The sequence below is a fragment of the Castanea sativa genome, chromosome 5, assembly GCF_040712315.1.
Source record: "Castanea sativa cultivar Marrone di Chiusa Pesio chromosome 5, ASM4071231v1".
Taxonomy (NCBI): Eukaryota; Viridiplantae; Streptophyta; class Magnoliopsida; order Fagales; family Fagaceae; genus Castanea; species Castanea sativa.
In genome coordinates, this window is record NC_134017.1 from 69,270,940 (window position 1) to 69,285,520 (window position 14,581).

At 34.8% G+C, this 14,581-nt stretch overlaps 1 protein-coding gene across 1 annotated transcript; it reads right to left on the bottom strand.

Moving 5' to 3' along the window:
- Positions 1–4,589: 4,589 nt before the first annotated feature.
- On the bottom strand, positions 4,590–11,317 carry LOC142634512 (beta-glucosidase 46-like). The gene is made up of 12 exons (XM_075808824.1): positions 10,879–11,317; positions 10,598–10,664; positions 9,706–9,764; positions 9,029–9,104; positions 8,866–8,940; positions 8,609–8,696; positions 8,015–8,267; positions 7,572–7,687; positions 6,999–7,254; positions 5,601–5,703; positions 5,410–5,518; positions 4,590–4,949 (listed from the first exon to the last, which is right to left on the bottom strand). Exons 1-12 carry the CDS (start codon positions 11,032–11,034, stop codon positions 4,733–4,735), a joined length of 1,575 nt encoding a protein of 524 aa, XP_075664939.1. The 5' UTR covers positions 11,035–11,317; the 3' UTR covers positions 4,590–4,732.
- Between the last annotated feature and the right edge of the window lie 3,264 nt (positions 11,318–14,581).

Consider the following 14,581-nt stretch of genomic DNA (forward strand, 5'->3'; position numbering starts at 1 on the left):
TATAGTCGAAGACTAAAAACATTGAAATCTTTTAATCTTTAGAATTGATTAACTAAACCGATCACTACATTGAGACAACATATCCTAGTTTTGAAATGAGCTAAAGGTGGGAACAATCAATTACTATCATCTAAATGTGGGGACAATCAATAGAGTTACACTTGGGCTATAATTTGCTCCAATTTGACATCTTAACAGGCTTCTTGCCTTTAATGAAGTTTAAAACGCCAGCCCATGTTTTGAAGTATAGTAGGAAGAGTAGGAAGAAAGTTAATGATCAAGGCTAAATGCAAAATTAGAGTGCCACATGGCAGAACCTTATACTCTCTCGCATGAGGTCTCTACTTTTATATATATATATATTGATATTGATAATTGTTTAAATTATCAATTTATAATAATTATTATATTTTAATTTTATTTCTATTGGTTAAAGGATAAAGAGGAATGGACAAACTTGTCTATTTATAATTTTTTCAAACATGGGAACGTAAATACCCACTTTTAAAAAAGGGAATCTACATTCCTATAAAAAGGGGTTGATTGGGAATTCAAATTCCCCAAATATCTCATTCTCATGTGTGATTTGCAACTAAACATGCAAATATTTTAACATTCTTGAGAATTCTAAATTATTACCTCATACAAAATGCCACCTTGATATTGGGCATAAACATACCCCAATATCATGGAAAATTATTGTGTACTCCCGGAGTACCATAAATGCGTACTCTCTCCTCTCACATAAATGATGGGTCTCACTAATTAAATTCATAATGGGATCTACCATTCATGTGAGAGAGAAGACTGTGCACTTATGGTACTTCAGGAGTACCTAATAATTTTTTCAATATCATTTGGCAATTTGGCTCATTTAAGGTGGTTAGTACTTGACACCGCTTTTATGGAAATTAGAAAAACCTGTCAAAAAATAAAATTTTTTTTTCATAAAACTTTACTGAAATAGTCCACTAATAAATGCCCTCACAACATCTGTAAACATTTCTCTAAAAAAAAAAAAAAAAAGTAACTGCAATAAACCTATCTTCGAAAATCCTAACAACAATTACAAGAATTTAACAAAATCAAACAACGCACTCTACGCACTCACACACACACATAATAATAACAATAATAAAATAAAACCTTTGCCGGCCACGGCAGAACTGGAGCCGAAGCCACCACACGCAATCAACAGGGAAGCTGCCCTCTCTAACTCCAAGTTTTAGCTCCATCCATACTATATGTGGGTTTAATAATAATAAAAGAAAACCCTTGCCGACCATAGCAGAGATAGAAGCTGAAACCATCACACACAATCAACAGCGAAGTTGTCCCTCTAACTCCAAGTTTTAGCTCCGTCGATACTCCATATGGGCTTACTACAATTACTCCCAAAAAAATATTGTGATATAAAATGGTTGGATTCCTGTAGATTTCGCAATTAAGAAATACAGACATGCATAATACACTGTTAAAGTGATAATTTTGTGTGCAGCAAGTAAACGGTAACAAGTTTACGAGGACATATTGTTGTGCATAGACGTCGAGGCAGAGTTGTATTGCTCACAAAATGTTCGAGGAAATGCCTCTGAGAGACACTGTCTCTTGGAATACAATGATAGCTGGTATGTAAACAGTGGGAACTTCAAGACACCGTGGAAGATTCTAAGAATCATGAACAAATATGGGCTTGATGATTTTGATGGGTATACTTTTGGAAGCATAATTAAGAGAGTTACTTGTTCTTATCAGCTTCATCTTGGGCAACAAGTGCATTCCATGATTGTCAAGATGGGTTATGTTGAAAATGTTTATTCCTGTAGTGCTTTATTCTGGACGTGTGAGAGAGTTGAGGATGTATGTGTGGTGTTTCAGAGCTTACCAGGGCGTAATTCTGTCTATTTGTTCAAGTGGGTGATTGTTAGAATGTGTGGAGTGGGAGGTTGTCAAAATTGATGATGGCACATTTGCTCTGCATTTGACGTTGCTTGATGATGCTGAGTTTTACAAGTGAACGATGCAAATTCATTGTAAAACATGGGCTGATATTTCCTAATACCGTGCGCAATGCCTTAATCACTTCATATTCAGAGTGTGGATCTATAGAAGATGCCAAAAAAGTGATTCATGGTGCTGTTCATACCCGAGATTGGTGACATGGAATTCCTTGCTTGCTACTTACTGTGTACACAGTAAAGAAGCAATTGCATTTATACTCTTCATGGATAGGCAAGGATTTGGACTTGAACTAGACGTCTATACTTACACTAGTGTCATTAGTGCCTGTTTTGATAAAGCACATATAAACCATGGGAAATCCTTGCATGGATTGGTAATAAAAAGGGGATTGGAAAAATCAGTACAATATCTAATGCATTAATGTCTATGTATCTCAAGTCTAAGAATAGATGCATGGAAGATGCATTGCTCATTTTTGACACCATGGAATCGAAGGACCATGTTTCATGGAACTCAATTTTGACTGGATTTTTGCAACTTGGGTTCAAGATGCCTGGAAATTCCTCGGACATGTGCTTTGCTTTTGGATGCTGACAAATAGTGGGAACTAATAGTGCAGGAAACCAGGGACCTGTAGTTTTTTTTTTTTTTTGATAGGACAGGGACCTATAGTTGAATTCAAACAATGCAGCTCTTTTGTTGAATGCGAGTGAGATAGTATGTTTTTCTTGATGGACTTCAACCCTTTGGCAGGAATTGGGGCATCAACCCTAGCATATTAAGAGCTGATACGCAATATCAAATATCTGGCTATGCTAGGACTGCAGCTTGGATAATGTTAGGTGTGTAAGCCTGAGTTTGTACAAGGGATCTCTTGCTAGTAGAGCTTAGTTGTTTGCTGTGGCCCAGGTGACATATACAGCAGAGTTTAGTCTCTAATTGGTTGTACACAGGATTTTGCCTTCAGTTTGGGAAGTAAAAGTATGCATCATTGCAGGTGTGTGGCAGGTCTAGTATAGTGCAGGGATGCCATCATACTGTGAGAATTTGTTGTTGTTCTTAGGAACTGTACTTTTTGCCTGCGCTGAGCTATTGTGTTTTGAATTGGAGTGCACAGAGTTGTATGCTATTTTCACTTGATTTTATGGTCTGCTAGACCTGTGTGTTTGTAATAAAAATTCTTGCTGATTCATTTTTTTTTTTTTTAAAGAAGTTTTTTTGAATTACTAAAAAGTGCCTGTTCACAGGCTTTGCTGACTCTAAGACTAAATTTTTTTGTGAAAGCTACGCTGAATATTGTTGCTTGCTTCCATTTCCCCTGCACAGTGGCCCACCAAGAGTTGAATACTGGGTTGTCTTAGAAGGGCCTGGTCTAGAATATATCGGTATAGCTCTGGATCTTCCTCTTCTGTGAGTGCTGCTCTTTCTTCTCATCAGTCTAGAATTGTTGGTATGCTGTATGATCTTTCATTCTGCTAGAATTTTTCAGGATGAAGTGATAAATAGAAAATTTCATTGTTTAAGAGTTTGCTGCAGGTCTCATCCAACTAGGAGCTATATTTTATGCCATCGTATGTCCAAAGCCTCCTCCATGTGCAACTTCTGAGCAAATTAGGATATTTGAAGAAGTTACAGCTACGTTGGTACTGAGAAATAGAGCTTCCATCAGAGGAAACAATATGAGAAGCACCGAAAACTTTTAGGATAACTCATGTAGACCAGTTTATTGAAGCTGAACATACTTACAAGTGCATGTACACCCAACCCTTCACAATGTAAAACATAATGTTTGATAGAGTTTATTTACATTTTTACTAGCATGGTGCTTGTTAAATTTGAATTTTAATCAGGTGCTATGCTATTGACTGGAAATCAAGAATTATAGCTGACTGAGTGCTATGTGGTTTTAGACAAACCTGCTGGCGCAATAATTCTCAATTGTACTGGATCTGACCTCACCAAAATTGTGCCTCAAATCAATTGATGTTTAGTAAAATTACTTGCTGTAGTACTAGAGCTGCATAGTTTGGTTGTCATTTCAATGACATATATAGATGTTCACTTTTTTTAACATACCCAATACCTCTTTTCTCATTGAGAATTTTCACATCCATCCTGGCTTAGTGTTCCTCGCAAAGGACACCCAAAATCAACACGACAGCCCCACATTATGCCCTAATTAACCCTCATCTTGTGAAAATCGTAGTTTGTGTGATTTGCACCTTCTGCATGAATTGCATTTCCATCCTTTCCATGAATTTCAAGTTCACCCACATCATTGCATTCTTTACTATGAATATGCATCACATTTTAAGATCTCCTTACTTTAAAAAGGGACATTTATATATATATATATATACACACACACACATATACCTATTGTATTCTCATGGTATTTTAGAACACGCATTAATAGCAATAGAGAGAAGAGAAAGGGAACTAACATGCAGGGTGGACAAATGGAAGAGAGTTAAATGTAGTGACGATCCTCAAAATCGCTGAGCACATAGTAGCAACATGCAAAAACAATCATCCATCCCATCATTGATATGCACTTTATGTGGTCTACAAACTTAATTTTTGAAACAACTAAAACAACTTTAGCCAAACAAGCTTGTACATGTGTTTTCAAAGTGAAGGATGTAGAGAATGTTTTGGATATATGCTAGTAAGCAGCAAACTTTTTTTTTTCCCCTCCCGGTGAACGACATATGGTCATGTTTTTCACTTTTTTTTTTGGTATCAAAACATTGAGAAATAAGATATTTAATTAATGCTGGAACTGTTTCTGATCACTCTTTGATTTTATAGGATTGATCGTATGCTTTGCAATGAACTGTTTGTACCAACTTGCTGATAATTTTGGGGTTCTCTTCAGCGTGGTATAATCAACATGGTGGAGTCCGAACCTTATTGTATATCCAAAATTCCACTCAAAGTTGTCAAGCAAGGACCAGGTAAAGTAACCCCTCACATCTGCTCCTTTCCTGATCACAAAGAGAGATAGAAGCATAAGAATTTGATTGTCTTAGATACTCGTCTAGTAATGGAACATTGTTATGAAATTATATATTGCCTATCTGAAGTACATCTCAGTTTAAATCAAAACGTAATTGCTAAGGATTGATCTGATTGCCTCTCCTAAGTGTAACACTTGACCAGGACAATACCATTTCAAGTCAAAGTAGAAATATTGAAAAAGTACTTAGACCTCTTTTGTGGTAGTGCACCACAATTTTGTTAAGATCAATGAAATTATTGTGCAGACTAATTAGCATTGATGGGAAGGGGACAGAACAAATCAAAGATCATTAATGTGGCGCCTTCCTCTTTTGCTCTATGGGATGCTGAGCATAGGTTGTATTTAAACCTGGATTTGTAAGATAGTGCTAGTTTATTGATAATATAAGTTGAAAAAAATGCCTAATATTATGGCTATATTCTTACCTTACTGCTCTCAAGACTGCATCTAAGTAGCGGTCCATGTACTCTACTCTTTTAACATCATGGTGAAACTCTTCTACAGTGATAATTGGGTTGTCCTCCTCGCCATACCCTACAAGATCCGTGACATAAATTTCTGTAAAAGTTTAAAAATATGCAGAAACCATCAAGGAGATTATAAGCCTTTTGCTTACCATTTTCTGTTATGAACATGGGTATGTTATTGTATCTTTCCATTACATAGGTAACCATTTTCTCCATTCCCAGTGGGTAATCATTTAGCCATTCCAAATCAGTCTGTACAATCAAAATGCTTCAGCAATGATTGACAAAGAGATGGAGGACAAACCAGGGCTCTGTAATAGGAAAACTAAATATAGATGATCTAGGGTAAGCACCTAGGCCTACTTGGACTTTGCACCTATGAGGCACGGGTGCGTTTCCAGATTCGGGTGCGGGTGTGAGACTCAGCAATTTTTGAAAAAATAAGGTGCGGGTGCGGCGGGTTGCAGCAATTAAAATATTTATATTTATATATTTTATATATTGCTAAGCATGCTTTTTTATATAATAATAATAGAAAACTCATATAATAATAATAATAATAATAATAATAATAATAATAATAATAATAAAAAAAAGATAGATAGATAATAATAAGTACACAAAAGTTTTTGACACTTGACACTTGAATTATTGACAAAGGTATTAAAATAGATGAGGCTTCCCATAAATAAATAAATAAATAAATAAAAAAGATGTGACTTAGTAGCTCACGTATTTGGTCAGTCCAAAAACAAAATAAATGATATATGTGGCAAGTATTAAAATAGGTGTTGCTTCTTCCCATTAAAAAAAAAAGAAAAAGATGTGGCTGGCTCACATGTTTGGCTAGAGAGGCAAAAAAAAAAAGATAAAGCCTTTAAGTGGCTAACAAAGGCATTATTATATCCTATCGTTTTACTGTAAAAAAAAATAAAAATAAAAAAGACACAAAAACAAAACTTGTCAAAAAAAGAAATAGAACACAAAACATAAGGCAGGGGCTCTAGCGAAAAAAGGAAGAAGAAAATGAAGAAGCAAAGAAGAAGAAAGGGGTTAAGGCCATTGGTATCTTATGATAGCGACAGCGGCTATCCACCGGTATTTTCAGTTTAAGTTTTTTTTTTTTTAAATTTTTTTTCCCTTACCGGCTGATTTCTTTTTTCCGGCTGAACACACCAATATTTGGCCGATACAATCCGATTTGGCCTGAATCGGCGCGAATAGGCCCAGTTCGGCGTGATTCGAAGCCTAATCAGAGCGAGTCAGCGTGAATCCGGAAACAAAAAAAAAAAAAATTTCCGACACGGCACCGACGCGTGGGCACCGATGTTGCTCGCTACATGCCGCGTCAGACGCCGGTGCGGCACCTCTAATGCCACGTCCGTGCTTCATAGCTTTGCACTAATAGAAAACCACTTGGCCTTCCAGAAAAATAAAAAATAAAAAACTTCTCACTTCACCACTAACTGACACATTAGTTTGTATGGCTTATGTAAAGTTTACGGTATCCCTAACATCACTCTTGTTATAAAGTTGAAGTTTCTTACAGGTTCTCCAATGTGCATGCCATCTTTATGTGAACTTTGTCGGTAATAACCTTCTGTCTTGGTCACCCCTGGTCCAGGTTCACATATGGAGGAGATGCAGTCTTGGACATAGAAACTGGTGTACTGGTTGATGCCAATAAAATCCAATCCATTCTTTAGTATTTCCCTGTCATTGCTTGAAAAGTCTGGCAAGATAGATCCTAGAATTTCTTTCATCTCTGCTGAATATTTTCCGAATATTATTGGGTCCAAGAACCTGCATTAAACTTGATTCAAGATTCATGATATGCCAACCACATTTGTATGTTTGTGCCTATTTGACACATAAAATGTGAAAACCATTGTCAATTTTACTATAAAAGTCTTACAAACTGATGTTATAATAAATGTGATTGGTGTCCCTTCAGTAACATAGTAAATAAATGACTAAATGGTCTCAGAAAAAAACAAAAAGTGAATATTACATTTTTCTGATTGATAACACATCAATCTGTAAGGTTTATACAATGAAAATTGTAGTATTCTTAACACCACTCACATAAAAATATTGATGATTGACAAATGGATATTTACCAGTTCAAAAAGAAGGATTGGGCTCTTTCAGCTGCCAACTTGTCTGGTGTGGAGTTGCTAATGGGTTCAAACCAGGCGGCATGTAAGACAATCGCAATGCTACCTTCTTGTTCTTTCTGGATGTTCATTGATCTAGTTAGCAAGCATACAATGTCTTTCTTAAGTGTTTTGTATTTTGACATTTAACTACTCCGTACTTTGTATCATCATCATCCCCCTCTATATATAGTATGCTTCAATAGTTCATACCAAAATACATAGTTAAGAATGTTGTAATTAAGTGGAATAGTTTGTTCTTCTTTACAATGGGGAAGGGTTTTCAAAAACCCTTCCCCATTGTACTATTGAATTTTTAAAATAAATGTGAGTAGAAAGACTGGCCTGAGTTTTGATTTGGTCATGGTCCCTTAGAAATTGTCCTAGTTATTCAATAATGTTAGTACCTGGTATTTAGTTCTATAAATTTGAACAGCAGCTGCATGTGCTAGAATAATATTATGGGCTGCTACAAAGGGCTCCCGTTCTGAATCCCCATGAGTACAATTTCCAAAGGGGCTTGAGCAACGAGACGGTGGGAATTCACCTGTGCGATACCCCATTGTCACTTGGCAATTTGGCTCATTGAAGGTGGCCCAGTACCTGACCCGATCTCCGAAGAACTTAAAACAGATTTCAGCAAAATATCCAAATTCCTCCCTGGAAAATGGTGTGCAGCATGTTGCAACGCTCCATGTCAAAAAAATCTAGTGATATAAAAACTGTTGATGTTACTTGTCTTAATTGATGCAAGATAAAACTTGTGTTAGTAGTGATTTATGAGTCATGCGACGGTGATGTTCTTCCAATAACAATTTTTCATCTTAACGAGTTTTTGAAAATTTGTCTCTAGCAATACTGTGTAATGTATAGCATAGTCAAAGATACACAAACCATAGAACTAGAACCCCATTTGTAAAATTTGTGATTCTTCTATTAAATAAAAATCTACCTATATCTTCTACAAAATTACATAGGCTATTGATATCTGGTTTGCTTACTGTGATTTGGGACTGAGCCAACCTCCATACTTCTCCTCAAGTTCTTGAGGAATATCAAAATGGGTCAACGTTACAAATGGTTGGATTCCTGTAGATTGCACAATTAAGAAATAGAGACATGCATAATACAATGTTAAAGTGATAATTTTATGCGCTGCTTCACAGTGGTGTTTATTCACCTGAATTTAGTATACAAATAACTTGGTGTAATCAGTCTGTCTTTAATATGCTAAAAACTAATTGAGATGGAAGTAAACCTTTGTGTAGGAGACCATCAATAAGCTTATTGTAGAAGTCAATGCCATCCAAATTGACGTCTCCCAATTTCCCTTCTGAGAAAATTTAGAGAATTTTTCATGTTTACTTGCAAAAGTTCCAAGCACAAATTATGTTACATACATGCCAACAAAAAAATCTTACTAGGTAAAATTCTTGCCCATGAAATTGAGAACCGATAGCTGTTCACTCCTAGGGAAGACATTAGATTTATGTCTTCCTGTTGTCAACAATTTACCTTAAAATTTCTATAAATGACAACATCATATAATTTAATTTACTTGCACTATATAAAGACATCTCTAGCGACATACGTGATAAGATCTCCTCCCATTGAATCCTGCAATCTCCTCTAATTTTTATTAGATGTAAGATATATAGCATTTAAAAATCAGATAAATATCATGTGTTGCATGTTGGACTAAAATTAGAGGGAATTTAAGGTCATAATTGGAATGGATCTTTTCCAAATCATTAAACTTTGTCGGTAATTAATCTAACTCACGTTGGTTTAGTGCATATATCAGGTCATGGTATTTACGAAAATCACTTCAACCTCATATTGTAGGATTTATTTTGTAATTGGCATAGCTTTTTCAAAAAGTGGCTTTTGTAAAATTTTGGAAGAAAATAAGAAAAAAATTTCTCAACCCTTCGTGCTTATTATGTAATGGGCAGCTCCTGAGTCCTGACTATAATTATTCAAATTTCTAGCAAAAATTATGCATGGACCATTCAAAATTTTTTTTTTCAAGATCAATAGACCATGCATTATGAAATTATAAAAAACTGAAGGGGAAGAAAAGAAACAAAGGTCATGCTGGATAAAGATGATAATGATCCACAGCAACATCTCCGTTGCTTCCATCAATTATGTTACCTGCAATTAAAAATTCCAGATTAACCTCTTAATCTCTTATTGAAATGGAATTAGGGACAACAAAATGTCGCATCCTATTTTGCCTAGCTTGCTGTGCATATAATACCACCTCCACCAAGAGAGGACGAACAACTGATTTTACTAGCCTCGTTCCATCGTATCCTAAACCTCCACCAAGAGAGGACGAACAACCTATTAAAGATGGCAAAATACTTTCATCCCATCATTTTCCTACCCGAACCTATCCCACTTGTCTTGAAAAGGGACGAGCCATCCATGATATGGCTCTATCAGTCTATCCTATTCCAATGTCATCCTTAAATGGAATATACAAATAAGAAAAACAAAAATAAAGTGGATAACATCTTTGTAATGAGTAAGTATTATTTGTATGATGATTTATAGTTTATTACTTGAATAGTAAAAGAATTGTTATATTTTAATCAATGAAGTTAGGAATGTAACAAAACTTCACAGACAATAATTTCACAACATTCTCAAATTAGCCTGCCACCTCACAACATTACATGCAAAATATTAATTCTACAAGAATATTAATGAGTTACATGCATATTATTGCAAGTGAGATTAAATTCATCAGTTATGATTTAGGGTGCATGCAATTTTATTATATAAGTTTTACAATTAATTCCAAAACTTATAATTTTGTTGATGTGGTACTAATTATATTCATTGCTATGTCCGGTTTATAAGTATTTTGATAGTAAAATTGATAATAAATTTAGCATTTTCCTAAATTCATACTGAATTAGTCTGAATATACTTTGGACAACATATTAGCATACTTGAGATAAAATGAGACGTCGTATCACCTGGTTTGTGAGTGTAAACATCCCAATTGTTCAGACCTTTACCATCACTTAAGTAAGCGCCTTCAAACTGCAAAGTATGCGTGTAAAATTTTCACGTATACACATCCTGTGTGTGTAAGAGATATATATATATATATATATATATATAATCATCAAGCATCAATTGCAATTTATGAAGTTTGTTTTTTCAGTGGTAATACTATGCATGACTTGGAGAAATTAAGATGTCTAAAAATATTGGCCAAAGAGAGTATTATTATTTAGCAGTTTTAAAGGAAAACCTGATAAGAAGAGGAGGCAGTGCCAAAGAGAAAGTTTGTGGGAAATGGGGATTGAACCATGCTCTTAAGAACTTGGAGATCACATAATATTAAGAGAGGTAATAGGAACATCTCTAACAGAAAGAAAACCTTTTGAAGTAGTATTAGAATTCCCATATGGCCGAGAAATCCCCTGCTGGACTAATGCTATAACCAAATGGAATGGTTGATCAGTGCATATGCATGCACTACTAGGAGGAGTATATGTGTGAGACAGAGAGAGAGAGATGGATTTTTTTGTAGGTAATCCACCTAGGTCCAACATTTTTTTTCCCCTTTATTTCATTATACTTTCATGAAAGTCTATTTGGTTATGTAATGGAAGGCTATTCTTTCGTTTTTTAACCAATAATTTCAGACATGAGACAACCATTTCTGAGTACTTTATCAAGTGAAAACAAGTAGATATGTAAGTTTGGTACAACTTATTTTTCATCTTCTTAAAAATGGGGTTGTTTGAAAAAGTGAAATAAATTATAAAAAAAGAAAAAAAAAATATTTTGAATATGTTCCATTTGAAAAACTCTACCAACCGGGCATATATGCATAAATCTTACAAATTTAATGTGATACGGCATACTATCTAGATTGGTATTGTATTTGATATAAATAAGAGGGCTTGCGTGAGTGTGTATTGAGTACTATATCAAATAAATATCAGGTCGATCTAGAAGCATTATTGATTAGGAGGAATTCTAATTAAAATTTGATTAATCTTTTTGAAGTCTAGCGTGAAAACATGTTACAATGCTTAATTCTAATTGTTACGCGCATTTTTCACTGCAAAAATATAATATAAAGCAAATTGAAAATCGATTATTCTATTTTCCATAAAGGGTTGCCGATTCCCCACTTAAAAAGAATTTAATTCTCCACTCCGCAACTCACTCAACAATATTCTTATTTGGCCATAGGATTGTTTGATTCCCCTCTTTAAAAGCAGCTGATGCTCCACTTCTTTTTCTTCCTATAACTTAAATTAGTAAATAAAATTGAAAGTTATAATTTACAAAGTTATGCATTAAGTAATAGTACTTGTAAGTGCACAATTGTACCTAGACCCAAAAACAAATGTTGGGCTCAAGCCCAATGAGCCTTATACAATATAATTTGTAGAGTATGGGTTTGAAATCTAAGTTCGGGATGTTAGAGGTTTGATTAGCAAGCTAGAATGTTACAATCTGTGCAAATGATGAACAAATATGACAAATAGATCTCCTCGGACGTAAGCCGATGACGATTTGTATAAAATATTCTCTTTCTAGGCCAAAGTTTACAATTCTTAGTTCTCTTTTTTTTTTGTTTAAGAGCCGATCCCCCTCTCTTTCCTCTCTCGTCTCCTTATATACCTCCTCATCTTCACTGTTCATCCACGTGTCATACAAATCTTTCCCTTAGATACTTGTCTCATCCACCACCTTCTTGAAATCTTTAAATAACAGCAGGAAGGTTCAACTCTATTGTTCAAAGGTCATTTCCCCATTAATGCGGCCAGGGAGGTAGATGCAGGGTCTTTAATGTGGAGGTAGCAGCCTTTTTCTTAGATATTTCTATCACATCCTTGCGTTGAGAGGGTGCTTGGATCACCCTCTTACCCATCAGTTTTTCTAGAATTCTGCCTTTAACCTTCTTGACGAGTCTCAAGGTCATTGCCGGGCCAGTTCGAGGAGACATTCCTCCGAGGACAACTCCTCGAACCTTTATAGTGCATACTGACTTGTGGGCCTGTAGGCCTTAACCAAAAACAAACCGATACCCGTTAATAAAGCCCAAAGCCCAAATGTTTATTCGGGAACTTTTACCCTCCACAGTACTTTTACAAAAGTTGTACATCACCTCAAAATAGAGAGAAAATTAAGAATATGGTGCTTCGCAATACTTTTTGTTGCTATTAATAATACTTTTTGTTGCTTAGCAACTGATGCAACTTACCTTTTAGGCATGCCATCCCAAAATACAATAGCCCTACCACACTTTCCAAGAAGTTACTAGTATGCACTTCTATGTAAGATAAGAAACTCTAAATTCAAAAACAGTACCCTCTTTTACAACTAGGTAATATAGGTATCAAAAAGATAGTACTAGACTTTTGTAAAGAATGAGAATAAACTTTTCTAAACTATTAGATATTATATATGAAAGCTCGGATTTGTGTGAAAACACAAGAGCTTGTTTAGACCCAAAAAAAAAAAAAAAATACGGCTAGATTACTTTTAGTCTAACTTAAACTAAGTGCGGAATAAGAGTAAATGAGCATAAACAACCGATAACACTACCTTAAGCCATATTCATCAATTATCAAAAATAAAATAAAAGCTTAAAGGGTAGGGAAGAGAGATGCAGACACAAGATAATACTAAGATGTGTTATCGAAGAGGAAACCAAAGAACTCAGCCAAAAACCTCTTCGCGGCCCTCCAAGTCGAAATCGATCCACTAGAATATAAAGTTGAAGTATACATCAATAACAAAAGACCCTCCAAGCCTAGTCCACCCAATGTATTTGAGCCCTCCAAGCTCCTACTACCAACTGGCTTCTCAAAACCTTGTCTTCTCTAGCTTTCCCAAATCCCGCAATTCAGCCTGATTGCATCTACCAATACATGGCTCATTCCAATGCTTCCCAGCAGCACCAAAATCTCACTTAACACTCAAATTAGGTGTGGTAAATGAATGGGCTATCAACCTCTCAAGGATTTAGAGATGAAAAGGTAGAAGTAGAGGAAAACCACAAGAAAATGTGTAGATGATTGTGGGTATAACAATCTCTTACTCTCAAGTGTATTTTCTAGGGTTTTCTCTGTGAAAAGCACTCCTTACAATATGTGAGTAATGAAGGTATATATAGTATAGGTAAAAACTTGGTAAAACAAAACATGACATTTTGCCAAACAAAACATTTCGCAAGTATTTCGTGGGAAGACTTGCTTGATTGGTTACTTGATCTAGATGATTTATTCCTTCTCAAAAAAAAAAAAAAGATGATTTATCTGACTTTGAGAATATTTATTATGAAAGAAAAGTTAAACTTACTTTGTATAAATTTTAGTGAGTATGCCTTATGTTGGTGGGAACGAATACAGTTTGATAGAATTAGACGAGGTAAAGGGAAAATTCATTCATGGCCAAGGATGAAAAAGATGCTTGCTATCAACTTTTGTCCTTTGGATTGTGAAGAACTTTTTTCGTATACAAAACAAGATTATTACTAGCCAAGAAGTTCATACTTGAATTATTTTGAAGAGTCAAATATTCCACCATTAAAGAAAGAATTGCATGTTGAAAAAAAAATTGTTCTCGAAGATTATGTAGAAGTCAAAGAACAAAATTTAGAAATTTCTGAAGAAATTAATGAAGGCCTTGTTATGAAAGAAGATCCTAAAATCAAGATTATTGTGGAGGAGAATAATGAAAATCCTATTATAGAGAAGTTAAAATTAAGTAAAATTATATAAAATATTAAAATGATGAGTTGAATTAAATAATGGGAAGGGTGTTGGGTTAAAATGATTTGACCATTTGCAATTAATTAATTAATTATCCAAGTTAATTAATTAGATCAAATTTTATGCAATAGCGTGGCAGCACAAACAAATCATCAAATTATCCAAATGCAGCGGAAAATAAATTTGACACGGGGTAATTTGTTTACAAATGGGAAAAAC

Bases quoted from the DNA above. Each gene is read 5' to 3' on its own strand.
- LOC142634512 (XM_075808824.1), bottom strand. From the start codon at position 11,034: ATGGGAATTCTAATACTACTTCAAAAGGTTTTCTTTCTGTTAGAGATG. The intron at 9,765-10,597 runs GTGATACGACGT...TTTTAATTGCAG, and splicing joins TGTTTACACTCACAAACCAG to GTAACATAATTGATGGAAGC. The intron at 4,950-5,409 runs GTAAGAATATAG...CTTTGTGATCAG, and splicing joins GCAGTCTTGAGAGCAGTAAG to GAAAGGAGCAGATGTGAGGG.